We start from the raw sequence: 18,161 nt of genomic DNA on the forward strand, positions 1-18,161 counted from the left end.
ATTAATTGAGTAAGCTCCTACACTTGAGCTTAAACCATTGCCTGAACACTTAAGGTATGCTTTTTTAGGTGATGCATCTACTTTGCCTGTTATTATTGTATCTGACCTTTCAGGTAGTAATGAGGAAAAGCTCTTAAGAATTTTGAGAGAGTTCAAGTCGGCAATTGGATGGACTATAGCATATATCAAGGGAATCGTCCTTTCTTATTGTATGCATAAAATTCTTCTAGATGAAGGTAGCAAGCCTACTGTTGAGCAACATAGAAGGCTGAATCCGATAATGAAAGAACTTGTGAAGAAGGAAATTCTCAAGTGGCTAGATGCAGGGATCATCTATCCTATTTCTGACATTTATTGGGTGAGTTCAGTTCAGTGTGTGCCAAAGAAAGGAGGCATCACGGTTGTTGCTAATGAGAAAATGAGCTCATTCCTACTCGAACAGTCACGGGGTGGAGATTTTACATGGATTACAGGAAGCTAAACTGTAACGTCTGAGAAATATTAAGTAATTATTTTTATCAATAAATAATTATTATGTGATTTTTATGTGAATTTTGGTGAATTATTTCATGATTGATATTAATATTTGGATGTTTATTTCTGATAAAATTAGGATATTTTAATTTTTAATTATCCAGAACTACATATAGATAATTTTAGTATTTTTCTGGTAATTTTTGGATTATTATATGATTTTATAAGAATTTATATAATTATTAATGATTACTTTTACGTAATTATAAAAATTAATTTTTAGAATCAGAAATCGTCCCACTTCAACCGTTTTTACGTTTTACAACCCGAAACTCTTCCGAAAACTCCTTCCTAACCTAATCTGATAATTCTGAACACTTTTCGTGTTTTGACTTTTTCGATCTGGGATACGGTTTGACCTGCATGAGTCCCGGCGTAAAATTTTTGATACGCAAATTATTTTATATATCGATAAAAATCCATATTCTCAAAAGACGAGACATTATTACCGTATTTTTGTATAAAGTAATTTATAGGAAACTCTGTTTTGATAAGTATCCAAATTTGGTATTAAAATCGTATTGTCTCTTTAGTTACTTAGCTGCTAAGTAACCTATTTTCGGATCTAATATGTAAATGTAATTATCGAATTATTAAATAAATGAAATATGTGATGGGTTTGTTAGCTGTGTGTTACCTTTTTGTTAATTTTGGGTAATTGTTGGATACGAACCTTATTATTGAACTGTATGGTATTATTTTGTTTTTAAAATGATTTTATTGAATATTTATTCTCATAAATGCTAAAATTGTTTCTAAAATTATTTTTTTGTTTCACAATTTTATTTATTATTTTTAGGAGTTTATAAAATTTAAAAATTAATATTTTATTCATTATTTATCTCTAAATGATTTTCTGATTTCATTTAATTGTAAAATCAGTATTTAATTCCAGAATGCTTCAAAAATCATGAAATTTTTATTTTATTAACTCTTGAATATTTTGAGAATTTTAAAATTATTCCGGAAATTTTCTGACTTTTATTTAATTGCACTTGTATTCGTTAACTCATAAAATGCGGGTCTGATATGCGATCCCAAAAATGGTTTATAAATTTTTGAATATTTTATTTTATTAGTATTTAATTACCCCGAAAATTTTAAAGTTATTTTCATGAAAGTTTCGGGTTATCTTTACCCGTAAATTGCTCGTTAATCCGTTAATTTTGGGTGTCAAATCGGCTTAGCAAACAGATAAAGACTACAGATTTTATCAATTCATTTCCTTTCCCTTTTATCCCCTGTTTTTTTCAACATCACCGACTGTCTCCTCTCTCCTCCCTCGACAGTTCTCTTCTCTCTCTCAACTCTCTATCTCTCTCTTAATCCTGTATTCTCCTACCTCTGTCCATCGATTTCTTCTTATTCTTCCGTTTTAGGTAAGTTTCCCCTGTTCTCCCGCCGTGTTTTTTGGCCGCCGCCTCTGTGTTCCGTCGCCGCCTGCCTTGCTTTCCCGGCGGGTATGGTGGCGCGTGTGCAACTATGTTCGTGTGTGTGTGCGTGTGTGTTCGTACTTGTGTGTGTATTCGTGATTGTGTCTGTGTGTTTCGATGGAGAGTGCGTTTCCTGTGTTTGTTGCCACCTCTCGGACTTCTGAGAGGTGTGGCGGCTCCGGTAGCAGCGCGTAGGCGCGTGGGTTCTGCTTCTTGTGATTCGTGTTGCTGTTGTTCGAATTATTAATTCATTTTCGGTGAAAAATTCAAATGAAAAATTCTGTGATATCTCAAATTTTAATTTTAAGCTTTGGATTATTCCAAAATTTTAATCAGTGAAATTTATTCGGACACCTGAATATTTTCAGGCACCAATAAATTTTGCCACCGTCCGCAATGCATTATACGAGCAGACGGTGGGCGATGATGATTTTTATCTGATTCCTACGTTATTAATTAAATAAAAATATGAATAAAAATGTAAAATATAAGTAATAATAATAATTAACTAAATCGGAGTTTGGGATTTGTGGAATTGGTTGTGATTGGATTGTTATTGTGAATTTGACGTCTAATTATTTCGACGGGTAGGTCGATAAACAAAGGAGACGCTGCCCAATTTTCGGGAAATTAATTCCGAAAATACGGGAACGTAACCTATAATTATCGGAGACGTCGAATGAAAATAAATAATTATATCATACGAACCTAGTTGTGTGTTGTGACAAAAATATTTTATAATCAATTACCTTATTATTTTCAAACAACGAATATACGTACTTTCCGAAAATAAATACCGAACCGAGTTTCGAAGATGTGAACCATAATTGCTATGTGTATTTCAATAATACATATAAATATGAGTGGGTTATGAAATCGTATGGGTAGAATAGGGTAGTGGTGTTATGTTAAGCGAAACGATTATCTGAATTAGGGTATTTTAACCCTGTAGGTCCTAGACGGAAAACCTGAGTATCGACATAAGACTAGGAACGATCTAATGATTAGATCGTACGTCGAGATCAACGAAGTTCCAATTGAAGGGCCAGAATGTTGGGATCGTATACAGAATGGGATAGTAGTTGACGATAAAGCTGAACGTCCAAATCAAACCAAAGTCAACTAGTAATAACGATTAATGCTTATTAAGGCAAGTATTCCTGAACTTTCTTTTAAAAATACTACAATTATTTCTTCGTTCCTATTCTAAGTTCAGAATAGTTAAATGTTTTATATTTCGCTGCAATTACTCTTATTATGCATGTTCTTTTCATTATTGTTCCTATAATTCGATTGCTCTCTTGAGCAAATACCCATTCTTTCGGGTTATTTGTGAAGCCTGAGTTGGGATGTTTTGAATTCAAAATGATTTGACATCAAAATACTCCATGGGCTGGATGATGATGATGTGTGGGATTAAGTTTTACTTAATCCTAAGGACCGGGACATGACCGGTACCTTGAGATGGGCCGTAGAGCCTGGGGACCCGACTGGATCTATAGAGGTAGGTATAGATCTGCACTGTATCCTGACTGATCAGCAGGATATAAGTGTGAACTAGTCTCCAGTCTAATTTGTTGTTGATCGCCATTAATGTCATTCTCTCTCGAAAGGTTCTATGATTCCAAAACCGGAAAAAACCCTGATTCGGGAAATGAATCTGGGAATCGCTTGTCACTTTTAGATTTATAACTAAGAGCTGGTAACAGCCAAGGTTTAGTCGCTCAACTCCCTCAAATAAATAAAACTGTTTAAAATTGTTTAAAGATTTTGTCCGGGAATTTTTCCTTTATTATTAATATTTGGAACTCAAAAATTCTATACTTGCTGGGCATTTTTGGCTCACTCTTGCTTTGTAAACTCTTATTTCTTTCAGAAGCAGAGAAAGATAAAAGTGAATAGCTTTCGTTAGACAGCAGAAGTTAGAGAGATCTCCGCTGCGAAAGGACGAAGATGTGAGAAAATAAGACACAGGCATTAGCATAAATGTGTTTAAACTTGTATTCTAGTCATTGTGAGTTGTAAAAGGTTAGATTCTTGTTTCATACCATTACCTGTAAACGATCCGGATTCAAGGGGTTAATTGAATATTCTTTTATTTTATGTAAAGATTGTTTGGTGACACCAAATCTTGACCCCGTATTTGGGTTGTTACATAAACAAAGCCACAAGGAAGGATCACTTCCCTCTTCCGTTTATTGATCAGATGCTTGACATGTTGGTTGGGCATGAATACTATTGTCTTCTGGACGACTATTCGGGTTATAATCAGATTTGGATTGCTCCAGAAGATCAGGAAAATACTACTTTCACTTGTCCATTTGGTACTTTTGCCTTCAGACGAGTTTCTTTTGGTTTGTGTGGAGCACCTGCCACATTTCAGAGATGCATAAAGGCCATTTTCTCCGATATTATTGGTCACAATGTGGAGGTGTTCATGAACAATTTCTCTTCTTTCAGTGATTCTTTTGACGAGTGCTTGCAAAATCTTGGCATCGTCTTTGAAAGGTGTGTTGAGACCAATCTAGTTCTCAACTGGGAAAAATGTCATTTTATGGTGCAACAGGGCATCATTCTTGGGTACAAGGTCTCTAGTAAAGGTCTCGAGGTGGATAAAGCCAAGGTGGGGGTAATTGAAAACCTTCCTCCACCAATTTCTGTTAAGGGAGTCCGCAGCTTTCTTGGTCATGCGAGTTTCTATCGGCGTTTCATCAAGGACTTCTCTAAAATCTCTAAACCCTTGTGTAATCTTCTGGAGAAAGATGTCCCGTTCAAGATGACGAGTGCCTAGCTGCTTTTGAGAGCTTAAAGAAGAGTTTGATAATGGCACCTGTCATAACTGCACCTGATTGGAATGAGCCTTTTGAGATGATGTACGATGCAAGTGACTATGCAGTTGGAGCAGTTCTTGGGCAGAGGAAGAACAACATATTTCATGTGGTCTACTATGCTAGTAAGACCCTCAATGGTGCTCATTTGTACTATACCACTACTGAGAAAGAGCTTTTGGCTATTGTCTATGGTTTTGAGAAGTTTCGATCTTATTTGTTTGGGACGAAGGTGATAGTTTTCACTGATCACGCTACGATTCGCTATCTCATCTCGAAGAAGGACTCGAAGCCTAGACTGATTCGATGGGTTCTTTTACTTCAGGAATTTGAGTTAGAGATCAAGTACATGAAAGGTACTGAGAATCAAGTCACTGATCGTCTCTCTCGTTTAGAAGATCCAAGTGCAACTTCACAAGATAAGACATTGATTAATGAGTTTTTCCTCGATGAGTAGTTGTTTGGGGTACAAGAGGAAGAACCGTAGTTCGCAGAAATTGCGAACTACCTTGTGAGCAACATTATACCCCCAACTTGTCATTTTCTCAAAGGAAGAAGTTTCTTCATGAGGTGAAGTGGTACATGTGGGATGAGCCGTTTCTGTTTAGGCAAGGAGCTAACCAAATCATCAGGAGATGTATTCCGTACAGCGAAACGGGGGGGGGGGGTGGAATCTTGCGAGACTGTCATTCGACTGTTTATAGAGGCCACTATGGTGGAGAGAAGACAGCAGCTCGTATCCTTCAAGCAGGATTCTTCTGGCCTGCATTGTTTAAGGATGCACATCAGTCTCGAGATTGAAGTCTTCGATGTTTGGGGAATTGACTTCATGAGGCCATTTGTCTCATCTTGCAATAATCAATATATCTTGTTGGAAGTTGATTATGTCTCGAAATGGGTTGGAGTCAAGGCTTTATCGATGAATGATGCGAATGTGATGCTTAATTTTCTTCATAAGCAGATATCCACAAGATCTGGGACTCCAAGAATCATAATCAGTGACGAGGGATCGGATTTCTGCAATCGCAAGTTCACTACCATGATGCATAGATATAATGTGAATCATCGCATTGCTACAGCCTACCATCCTCAGATTAATGGTCAAGCTGGGGTATCTAACAGAGAGATCAAGCGTATTTTATAGAAAGTTGTGTGTCCATCGAGGAAGGATTGGTCTTTAAAGCTGAATGAAGCTGTTTGGGCGTATAGAACAGCATACAAGACTCCGCTAGGCATATCACTGTTTCAGTTGGTTTATGGTAAGGGATGTCATTTACCTGTGGAGTTAGAGCATAAAGCGTATTGGGGTTTGAAGAAGTTGAACCTTGATATGGATGCAGCTGGTAAGAAAAGAATGCTTCAATTGAATGAACTCGACGAGTTTCAGCTTCAAGCGTATGAGAGCAACAAAAAATAAGGAGAAAGTCAAGAAGTGGCACGATAGGGGTCTAGTGCTCAAATCATTTGTTCCGGGGTAACAAGTTCTTTTATTCAACTCTCATCTCCGTCTTTTCCTGGTAAGTTGAAGTCGAGGTGGTCAAGGCCGTTTGTTGTCAAAAATGTGTTTCGACATGGAGAGGTGGAGATTTTTGAGAATGATCCAGGTCAAGCATTCAAGGTGAATGGACAGAGCTTGAAGCATTACTATGGGGATACGGTAAACCATGAGGTGGCTAGTGCCATTTTATTATCAACTTGATCTCGAGATTCTACGTCAAGCTAGAGACGTAAAGCAAGCGCTTCTTGGGAGGCAACCCAAGTTTGTTGTACATTAGTAGATAGAGAAAAAGAAAACAAGGAAAAAACTACAAAAAAAGAAAAAAATCCAGTGCCAACTACAGAAGCACGGCGTGCCCGCGCTGAGAAGCGGGGCAGCCGCGCTGAAATTCCAGTCGCATGGCGCGCCCGCTGCCAGGCGGGGCGGCCGCACTGGCTCTCTGGTCCTGAAAAAAATCAAAAAATTGAAAATCAAATACAAAATCAATTCACAACCGAATTTCTTCCTCCCACCTTCCATATTTTCCTCTCCAATTCAGTTTCAAATACCCCATTACTCTCATTATTCCCTTAATAAAATCCCACTTCTATTCTAAACTTAATTATATTCCTATATACACACACACTTATACACAAATCTCTCCATCATTTTTTAATTCTCAAAATCATACATCTCTCTTATACACATCTCTTACTCTCTCGTTTTCAATTCAATGGCACCCAAAAGACAAAGAACCCAAGTTAGCAGCAGCACCACCGATTTTTTTAGTGTTGGGGGTGTGAGACCCAGGTTTGCAACTCCGGAGGCTGAGGCGGAGTATACAAGACTGCTTTCGAAGCCCATAGCCAAGGAGCGAGGTTTTCTGCCATCAGAGAGGGATGGTAAGTTATTGGAGATGATTGTGGAGATGGGTTGGATTGCTTTTTGTGAGACACTAGCTGCGGTGCCTATGAGTGTGGTTCGCGAGTTTTACGCAAATGCAAAGGCGGATAAGAATGATTTTACTGTGGTGAGGGGGTTGACTATGGAGTACAGTGCTGAGGCTATTCGGAGGGTGATCAATCAGCTCGAGAGGAGGCCAGAGCAGGAGGATTGGAATGCTAAGACCGGTGAGGATTTTGACTTAGACCTTATTGTTGCTACGCTCTGTGTTCCAAGTACTGACTGGAAGTTCAAGAAGGGCATGAACGAGTATGCCACTTTTCCTGCCTCGTGCATGAACAGGTTTGCACGTGCATGAAATTCCTTTATTTATGCCAACATCATGCCATCTTCTCACGTGTATGATGTTACTGTGGAGCGTGCACAGTTATTGTGGGGGATTCTTCAGGGTGATTATGTGGATCTCGAGATGGTGATTTATCAGGGTATTTTGAGGTTTCTGCGAGGCAGCACTACGGATTATATTCCCTATGCGTCCATTATGATGAAACTGTGTGTGGTAGTTGGATTTTATTGTCCCACACACGAGCAGCTGCAACTTCCTAGTGCCCTGATTGATAGTTCGACGTTATTGAGTATGCAGGAGTGGTACGGTGGTAATCCTGATCCGAAGGGGCTTGGTTATTCTTATGACCACTTTCCAGGTGGAAGTCCAGCACCTCAGGGATATGCGGGTGGTACGACTCAGGCGAGTAGAGCAGCTTGGAGAGCTGAGTTGGGTGAGGTCAGTCCTTCGCGGTCATAGCAGCAGTAGCAGGAGGAAATACAGGATAGTGCTGATTTGGGTTCAGTGCAGTATAAGCGTTTGATGATGAGGATGGATGCGATGCATGACATCCATAGTAGGTTTGCACATGATCTCACCCAGGCGCTGGGGACTACATTCAGAGCCACATGAGTTGATATCCAGTGGCCAGTATTTGGTGAGGACTCTGTGTACGCGCCTCCTGACACTCCACCCGTTGAGGGTGATGATCCTGGTTCCGAGTAGGTATGCCTGATTCCTTACTATTACCTTCACTTAGTACAGTGAATATTTTAAGTTTGGGGGTGGTAGTTAAGGAATATATATGTTTGTGTGTGTCCATATAGTTTGCATATTCATGATAGTTTAGTTCATATAATTGCATAGTTATCATATAGTTTTTTTTATTTTTTTTTATTTTGCATGTTAGTATGTTGCATATAGTTCATGCATTTGCATTATAACATGATCCCTTAAGTTTACTTTTCCGACTGATTTGTGATATTGATGCTAGTGTAGTGATGTCGTGTATAGTGATGTTAAGTCCTATAGAGTTGAGTTGCATGCTAGAAACAAAAAAATTCACTAAGACTTATAGGTTACTTGAGTGCTAGATCATGGTCATGTCTTATTTGTTTGTCGAGGTTCAATCGCTTGTTTATATTTAGAATTTAGGATATTCTCTTAATGACAACAGAACATGGATATTTATTAATAGGAGAAAACATTGGATTTCATTGCTAGTTGTTATGGCTAGGTGTCAAATGGCTAGTAGCCAGCTCATATTTTATATGAGTAGTCTAGGGTTGAGCGAGATGGAGTGAAACACACTCGTTCAGAAATTTGTGAAAAAAAAGAAAAAAAAATAGAAAAAAAAGAAAAAAAATTATATGTGTTATGCATAATTGATCACGAGTGGGCTCTTTAATACTCGAGTTATTAAGTTCTTAGGGGACTTTGTGCCTAGTGACCTAAGGCTTTTATAGTCTGGGATCCACTAACCTAACGCTCGCTACATGGGTATTATTGCATAGTCTTTTGTGGACCTCACTCATTGCACGGTCAAATAAGCATATTTATGATTGTTTATGTGTTGTGAATAAAAGCATGACTCCGTGTAATAACTCCAATAAAAGAATTGAAGTGGTGTCGGTCATTTTGAGTTTAGCTTTTATTATATTTATAACCTTGTGATTGCCTTGATGAGTAGTGAGTCATGATTATTGATCTAGTTACATTAGTGTATCTTTTAAGCATCTGCACACATGCACTTTTCTGGCTTGTAAGTTGAATTATTGGATTTGATTGATCTTTGTGCGAATAACTGCATTTGTTGAGATGTTGCTTACTGGTTGGTTTAGTTATTCTGAGGGGATCGTTGCATTCAAGTAGCTTGCATTCATGCATTTTTATTTCTTGTTCTTTGAGTCTATTTATGCTTGAGGACAAACATCGGTTTCAAGTTTGGAGGTGTGTTAAGTGGCATTTATGTCCACATAGAATGCTCTATAAAGGCATGGATTGGTTTTTTATGCTTAAGTATGGATTGGTGTTTTATGCTTAAGTATTTTATGTATTTGATGTGTTTTGTAGTGTTTTTGTATTTCATGCATAGTTGGAGGAATCAGGAGGTTTAGCATTGCAATGATGCTAAAATGGTGTTAGAAAGGTGTCTTGAATAAAAGCTCATGGATCGCCATCTCAAACCAGCCAGAAAAATCAAGCAGAAGAAGTTTTCCGAAAGGTCAGCGCGCCCCCGCTGGTAAAGCGCGTGGCCGTGACGGGTCGAGAATTCAGAATCCTATTTCAAGTACAGGAGTGATTTTTTGGACTTCTCTTCTGATTGGGCTGCTATATAATGATGACTTAAAGACTTTTTTCACAACAGAGCTTAAGGAGAAGGCAGCGAAAAGACCTATAGCACAAATACAACCTAGGCGAAGAAGATCCAGTTTATTCTTGTGATTCTTTGTTTTAAGTTGTAATCTTGGATGCTCGTTTCTTGTTTTGTTGAACCTAATACTCTGTATTACGTACTTTATTTATTATTCATTTTATAAAGACCTAATTTATTATACCATGCTTTCATCGGAACCCACGATGATGATGAGTTCGGTTATGGGCTAATCTTTATGGGCTAATTATTTTGATACCTTATTGTGTGGTGATTGTATGATATCCTAGTATTGGTTGTGCTTATTCGTCTTATGAGCATCGCAAACTTATAAGATAGCGTGTTAATCTCCAATGAAGCGACAATAAATTTAGTGGTTTAGAACTTGCCCTGCTAGCATAGGTTCATGTATTTATTATGCATGATTCGTAGGTAATTTTAACCATCTCACTTGTCCTATGTAATCACGATAGATAACTTGTTCGTTAAACCGTTATGTTGTCAAATTCTATAGACATATAGGGTCATAATATAATTGGTGTCTATTCAACTTCTATCTCTTTTGTGGATGTCTGGTAGTAGGGTATTCGTACAACGAAAGTTGGCATTTACTAGTTTCGTGTTGTCTGATTAGTGTCATCACCATTGCATCTTAAGGTTAAGAACAAAAAGGCTATTGAATGAAGTAGTAATGAAGTTAGAATCCCATGTTTGTGTTATATAAGTAAATTAACCTCTTAATCTCTTAGTTAATCGCATGTTAGTTAATAATCTTAGTTATAAACAAAACCAATTTGTTATTCGTCTTAGCATTGAATAATAACCATACCATTGTTGCATAAGTACATTAATTGAAATTAACCTAAACCAGTCTCTGTAGGAACGAACTAGAATTAATTCTATATTACTTGCAATCACGTATACTTGTGTGAATATTAGCGCATGTTTTCATCGTAACATTGACAATAAAGCTTCCATGGACATTCTGTTCTATGACACGTTTCTAAGAATGGGGTACACTGACTCCCAACTGACCCCCTCCGATGCACCCATTTACGGATTTAACCAAGTGGAATGTCAAGTAGAAGGGGAAATACGATTCCCCGTAACTATTGGAGAAGATCCCAGAGAGGCCACACAGATGCTAAACTTCCAGGTCATCAAGGTAGCCTCTACCTACAATACAATCATGGAAAGAACATAGATCCATACATTTAAGGCTGTGCCCTCGACCTATCATGTGATACTCAAGTTCCCAACCAGAAACGGTGTCAGAGAAGAGAAAGGAGATCAGAAAATGGCCCGAAGATTCTATGTAGTAGCACTTAGGCCTAATAGAACCGGGGGGAAGGTCCTCCCAATAGAAGACATGGATGTCTGAGAGAACGTGAGCATTGAGGAAAGCCAGCTGAAGACTTGGTCCCAATTCACTTAGACTCGCTGGAGCTTGATAAGGTCAACTACATCAAGGCATCCTTGGGGAAACCCCTGAAGGACCAATTGACAAAGTTCCTACAAAAGAGAACAATGATGTGTTTTCTTGGACAACGTCCGACATGCCTGGGATCGACCCTAACCTTATAACTCACAAGCTGAGCTTCGACCCAACTCAGAAGTCCATACAACAGAAGGGAGAACCTATGCACCAAATAGGCCGGAAGCCATTAAGTAGAAGGTTGAGAAGCTCCTTTAGGCTAGATTATCGAGAAAGTACAATTTCTCGAATGGTTGGCTAACCCTGTTATGGTCAAGAAAGCCAACGGGAAGTGGAGGATATGCATCAACTTCACCAACCTCAACGATGCATGCCCTAAGGATTGCTACCCTCTATCAAGGATTGACACCCTGATCGATACTACTGCAGGGCACGAGATGCTAAAGCTTCATGGATGGCTTCATCGGTTATAATCAGATTAAAATACACAAAGATGACACCCGCAAGGTATCTTTCATTACTGAGTTTGGTGTGTTTTGCTATCTTGTTATGGTTTTTGGGTTAAAGAATGCAGGAGCTACCTATCAAAGATTGGTGAATACGATATTCGCTCATTTAATCGAAAATAATCATGAAGGTCTATGTCGATGACATGTTGGTCAAAAGCCTAGATACGGCCGATCACATTGATCACCTCAAAGAGGCTTTCGAAGTATTGAGGCACCACAAGATGATGTTGAACCTTGCTAAGTGCGCCTTTGGTGTTGAGTATAGAAAGTTCTTGGGTCACATGGTCTCGAAGAGAGAAATATAGGCAAACCCCAAAAAAATAAAAACTATCCAAGACATGGAGCCACCCTATTCTATAAAAGATGTTAAAAAATTGACGGAGTGGATCGCGGCCGTAGGAAGGTCCATTTTGAATTCGGGAGATAAGTGTCTACCATTTTTCAAAACTTGTGAAGAATTATGAATGGAATATTGAAAGCCAAAAGGCCTTTGAACAGCTGAAGCAGTACATGAGTCAAGCCCCGTTATTGGCCAAACCAATTCCAGAGGACATTCTTTACCAGTATCTTGCGGTCTCTGAGTAGGTTGTGAATGCAATTTTAGTGAAGGAAGAACAAAAGGTTCAAAAGCCTGTGTATTATGTAAACAAAGTGCTCCATGGAGCCGAGAACTACTCCACCACCGAGAAGTTTGTACTCATTCTCATAACAACCTCCAAGAAGCTATGACAATACTTCTAGGTACATAAAGTAGAATTACTGACAGACCAATCCTTGAGGAGCATTCTTCACAGCCCTAAAGCGAGTGGAAGGCTAATCAAATGGACGATTGAGTTGGGAGAATTTGATATCAAGTATAAGCCTTGGACAACCATCAAGGCTCAAGAATTAGCAGACTTCATGGTCAAATGCACCATTAACGACCAAGAAGTCTGGGGGAAATAGATAGTAACTCTAGAAGGAGGAGAGAAAGATAAAGAAGAAGACTCGACTCTAAAAGAGTATTGGGTTCTCCATTTTGATGGAGCGTCCAAACAAAATCTAGTGGTACAAGCCTAGTCTTGCAAAGCCCTGAAGGGTTCATGATCGAATATGCTTTGAAGTTAGACTTCCCAACTATAACCAGTGAAGTAGAGTATGAGGCTTTGATAGCCGGGTTAGGATTGGCTAGAGCTGTGGGAGCCAAGAATCTTAAAATCTGTGGAGACTCAAGGCTCATTGTTGCCCAAGTTAATGGGGAGTTTGAGGCCAAAGATGATGCCATGGACAAGTACCTAAGGGTCATGAAAGGAATACTGATTCAATTTGATGAATGGTACGCAGAACATGTTCTGAGGGAGGAGAACACTACAGTCGATGCCCTTTCCAAGTTCGCCTCATCTGAAATAGAGAACTATCCAAGATATTTCTACTTCCAAGTCTTGAGGACACCGACAATTCATGTCATAAACTTAATAGCACCAGTTGGCTTGAATAGCTATTGGATTGACCCCATCAAGAACCACGTTGAGACGGGTTGGCTCCCAGATGATGTCCAAGAGGAGCGCAAGTTATCAATAAGAGCGTTGAGGTACTCTCTAAATGAAGGCCTTTTATACAAAAGGTCTTTCATAATCCCATATTTGAAGTGCTTAAGACCTCACGAGGAAGAGGATGCACTGAAGAAAGATCATGAAGGGATTTGTAGACAACACCCAGGAGGCAGGGCCCTCGCTCATAAAATAACCCAGCTGGGGTTCTACTGGCCGACAATGCTAGCCGATGCAAAGGCTTACGTGAAGAAGTATGACAGATTCCAGAGGTACACTCCTGTAGTTTGACATCCCCCAGAAAGGCTTACATCCATTAGCTCCCCTATCCCCTTCGCGATGTGGGGAATGGACATACTAGGTCCCTTTTTCGTAGCATCGGGACAAAAAAAGTTCATCGTGGTCGCCATTGACTACTTCACTAAGTGGATTGAGTCCAAGGAACTGGCCAAGATAACCACTTGGAGAATATGATATGTCGGTTTGGAATCTCACGCATCCTCGTTTTGGATAATGGGAGATAGTTCAATAATGAAGAGTTCAAGGAGTATTGTAATGACAACAACATAGAACTTCAATTTACCTTAGTTGCCCATCCTCAAGCAAATGGGCAAGCATAGGTCGCTAATCGAATCATTCTTGATGGACTCAAGAAGAAGGTTGAACACTCAAGAAACACTTGGGTGGATAAGTTACTACCAATACTCTGGGCATATCGTACTACCTGCAAAGTTACAACTGAAGCTACCCCATTTATGTTGGTCTACGAAGACGAGGGAGTGGTGCCCCTTGAGATCACCCATGGATCACCAAGGGTTGAAGAATATGAAACTGAAACTAATGAAGAAGGCATGAGGCTCGTTCTCGACCTCAATGATGAAGTTTGAGACAAAGCCAACGCCCGTAATACAGAGCATCAGCGCAAACCCTCCCTCTACTATAATAGGAGGGTTAAATAGATGTTTTTCCAGGATGGAGACTTGGTTTTGAGGAAGATTGAGGCATCCGGAGTTGGCAAGAAAGGGAAGCTAGCCCTGAATTAGGAAGGAGCTTACAAGTTCAAAAAGACACTAGAATCCCACAAGTTGAAGACTTTGTGCCGAGATGAGGTTCCCCGAACCTGGCACGCATCAAGCCTAAGGGTTTATCATTTCTAGCACAAACAACTTATATTTCTAGTACTTAGTAATATACGTAGTAATAAGGTCGATGAAACCATTTCTATTCTATGTAAAGGTTAAACCCATTTTTCAAAATATTATCTTCTATGCAAGTTTACTTTATCATCTTGTTTATTAATTATTTATGTATCATTATTGTATAAGTGCAATCCATGAAAGGCCAAACACCAAAAATAAAAGATAAGTAAATAAACAAGCTAATACTGCATAAAAGATAAAATACCCCGAAGGATCACAAGTCAGCCCCAAAGGACAATTAGGAAACAAATACAAAATATCTTAAGGCCACACAGGGCCACAAATAAATAAGTCTTAAATCAAAGTCACAAGAGGCGATCTAGGCCATACAAGGCCGGGAGATTACTCCTCATAGGAGCCTTCTTCTTCCTCACTCCCATTCTGCACCGTCTTGGTGACCTCTCTGTCATCTTCATCTCCACTGGTCTCGCTATCAAAGCCCCCCGAAGAGGACGAGGAGGAAGCCTCATTTTAAATCCTCTTTCCTTGAACAAGCTCATGAACCTTCCCATATATAAGACCTTTGGACAAAGGTTTCCCACTTGTCCTTCCTCTAGAAAGGTCTTTCTTTGGCTTTGTCATGGACATGCTCTTTCCCCCTGGAGCTCGAATGACTTGAGCTGGGGCCGGAATGTTGAGGATCCACAATTGGCCCTGAGTACTTGGATGACCATGGTAGTGTCGGATGAAGCCCAAGGACTAGGGAAGTCTTCTGGCTGAAAAACATCAGGATAAATACCATGGACCTTAGTAACGACCGAATTCCAACCAAATGACATGTTCATTGGATGCATCTCGTTATCATGCTGATTCATCAGCTGAAGGAAGTCATCAGTCTGATGGTAGAGATTAACCATGGGATTCTGGAGTGCAGCTTTCCTGTCCTCAACCACCACAGCCCATGACTTCTACTCATGGGATTCTCTCTCCTACTTGTTCTTTGCTTTCTCTAAGGAAATGTTCTGTGTCATCAAATTGCGGCCTTGAAGAGCTAAGGCGTTAAAATAAGCATTGGCCTGAAAGAGAATGGGCAAACATCAATGAGTTAGTGAAGCTGATTGAACCAATTAGAGTAAGTTCAAGAAGAGCCCTAAAATAGACCATAAAGTTTAAACATGCTAAAGAATTTTAGCATACTTGGTATAAGACATGAGCCCCCAGCATATCTGCTTCTAGAATCTTGTCATGGGTGGTGACCTCGATCAAGTCAGGAGCTGTGATGGCACACCTAGACCAGTCTAGAGCAAGTTCCAGACTCCCGATCATAAAGTCTTAGACACATATCCCCCAACCCGGTTCAAAAGGAGTCTTGCTGTTCCCATCGGAACCCTTGACCTTCTTCTTCCCTCTAGAGGACTTTTCCAAGAAAACGGGACCCTTAGAAGACAGTATGCTTCCTTAGCAGCTTGATTAAGCATTCTCCGAGTATGCTTGATCCTCTTCTTCGCAAACTCTGCGTCTATAGCATCAACAGCTGATACAAAACAAGGAAAATATTGGTATAAGAACAAACTTGTTCAAAATTGAAGAATGAACAAGTAAAATACCCTCAAGTGAAAGACCACTAAGTCCAGCTTTGACTAGCGCTCTCTCGGTCAAAACATGTCAAAGGTGAGTCCGACCCTTGTAGCTAATAAGAGCATCTCGGGCATAACACTTGAAAATAGTAAGTTTCAAAATATGATCGGGATGATCAACTATATTTCCAAATCCAGGCATAAAAATGTCTCCCCAGTCGCCGTCTTCTAGTTCAAGAATGAAGAATTTCTTGTTCCAGCCATGATAAGAATCCGGGAGTGAAAGTGAGTTGATAATGTTGTATACTCTGGGTATATGATTAATTTGAACCCATCAGCCCTCACCAAGGGAGACTTCTTGAACAAGAAAATGCTCCTGAAAGTGGTGGTGCTTAAGTGAATCCCCAATTAATGGCATCTCAATATGTACACAATGATCAAAGTTTATCCATTTGAATAGAGTTGACAGCGATGAGCTCTTATCTCTGAGAGCAGCTCCATGATAAAAGGATGGACAGGAAACCTTGGTCTCGCGAGGATAGAACTCCTGAACACACATAAATGAGTTAGACTCCGGTGACAAGTCTGGTTGTTATCACGAGCCATACGAGCTTTCATCCCGGGAGTGAAACTATATGTCTGTTTGATATACCTGAATTCTCTCTTCTTGTGCTCACTAATGTGGCTAAAAGCATCAAGGTAAACACTAGATGGGGATTCCTCGGCCAAGTCTTGGAACATATTTAATGAGCTAAAACCTGTCGAGCAAGGTTTCAAAGATATAGAATAGTTAAGAAGCATACCTCGTTGTGAACTTGCCTTGACTCGACAAGCAAGCATCTCAGGAACGGAAGGAGAAGGACCGTTATTCCCACCATCATTCCCGCCATTGCCATCGTAAGAAGAACCGATGTGTCCTTCAGACATCTTTGAGGAGAGCTTCACTAAAGCTTGAAAAACTTTAAGAAGATAAAAATAGAGAGAACTTGAGAAGTCGGGAAAAGAGAAGTGAATGAAAATGAGTGTTTCCCCCTTATTTTATAAGAAAAAAGGGTATCTGCTAAAGTAGGTCACCACTCAGGTTGGTTCACGTTTGTAGGTTGTTTACAGGTTAGATGGCTACAAATGACTAAAACTTCCCGAAGAAAATAGAAAAAACATCTAACTAACAAATAAAAACTCCAACATGGCAAAATCTAATAGGGAAATAGCTGAATTCAAGAAGGGAGTCCTAAGTACGCTTAATTAAAGCTAAGATCAATGATTAGTCTCTAATTAGGATTACCGACGCTAATCTCCCTAATCAAGCAAATGAATTAGGAAAACTTGGAAATAAACTTCTAAAATAACTGATTCCCAACATTTGAAGGCTTTTCAGCCGTGGTATTCACCGCGACCACTCTTGGAAGAGTGGACTCAGAAGAGTAAGCTTACATTTGAAGGCTTTTCATCCATGGTAGTCACTGCAGCCACTCTTAGAAGAGTGGACTCGGAAGAGTAATATTATATTTGAAGGCTTTTCAGCCGTGATAGTCACCGCGACCACTCTTGGATGAGTGGAGTCGGATGATTAAGATTAAATTTGAAGGCTTTTCTGTAAAACCCCCAAATCCGGGGTCGGGGATCCAGGTTGTCACGAGTTCCATTTCCCTTAATAACACCCAATCTTAATAAATAATCAACTATTCTATACTGTGACCCCACCATAAACACACACACCACAAGTTATAGTCTCAGAGATGAATATCCAAAAAAATAATCACGAGTCGTTTTATTCCACAATTATATGCCAATACACCTTAAAAGGGTTTCTGAATAAATTTACATTTCTTTGCCATTATTATAATTCATAAATATACATAAATCTGGTTCATCAATAGTTGAAAACCTAGCCTATTGGTAGCTCCTACCTCACCTACGGTGGCATCATCGCTTCCAGAAAACTGCGGAACATTTTCTAACCGCTTGCGAATTGGAAGCTTGGTCCTGTTCATCTTGTCTAGCTGATGTTACGTGATGAAAGAAGAAAGCAAGGGTGAGCAACAAGCCCACCAAAATAATATGTATAATGATTTACAATATATGAGCATTCTCATAG

The 18,161-nt window shown here is 39.4% G+C and overlaps 1 protein-coding gene across 1 annotated transcript; it reads left to right on the plus strand.

The window, feature by feature from the left end:
• Nucleotides 1–12,900: 12,900 nt before the first annotated feature.
• Nucleotides 12,901–13,638, plus strand: LOC141686122 (uncharacterized). Its single transcript, XM_074491177.1, has one exon. The coding sequence runs from the start codon at nucleotides 12,901–12,903 to the stop codon at nucleotides 13,636–13,638; it is 738 nt and encodes a 245-aa protein (XP_074347278.1).
• Nucleotides 13,639–18,161: the final 4,523 nt, after the last annotated feature.

This window comes from Apium graveolens, chromosome 9, assembly GCF_009905375.1.
Source record: "Apium graveolens cultivar Ventura chromosome 9, ASM990537v1, whole genome shotgun sequence".
Classification (NCBI taxonomy): Eukaryota; Viridiplantae; Streptophyta; class Magnoliopsida; order Apiales; family Apiaceae; genus Apium; species Apium graveolens.

What these genes read in the sequence shown, in the direction of transcription:
- LOC141686122 (XM_074491177.1), top strand. Translation starts at nt 12,901, where the DNA reads ATGATCGAATATGCTTTGAAGTTAGACTTCCCAACTATAACCAGTGAA.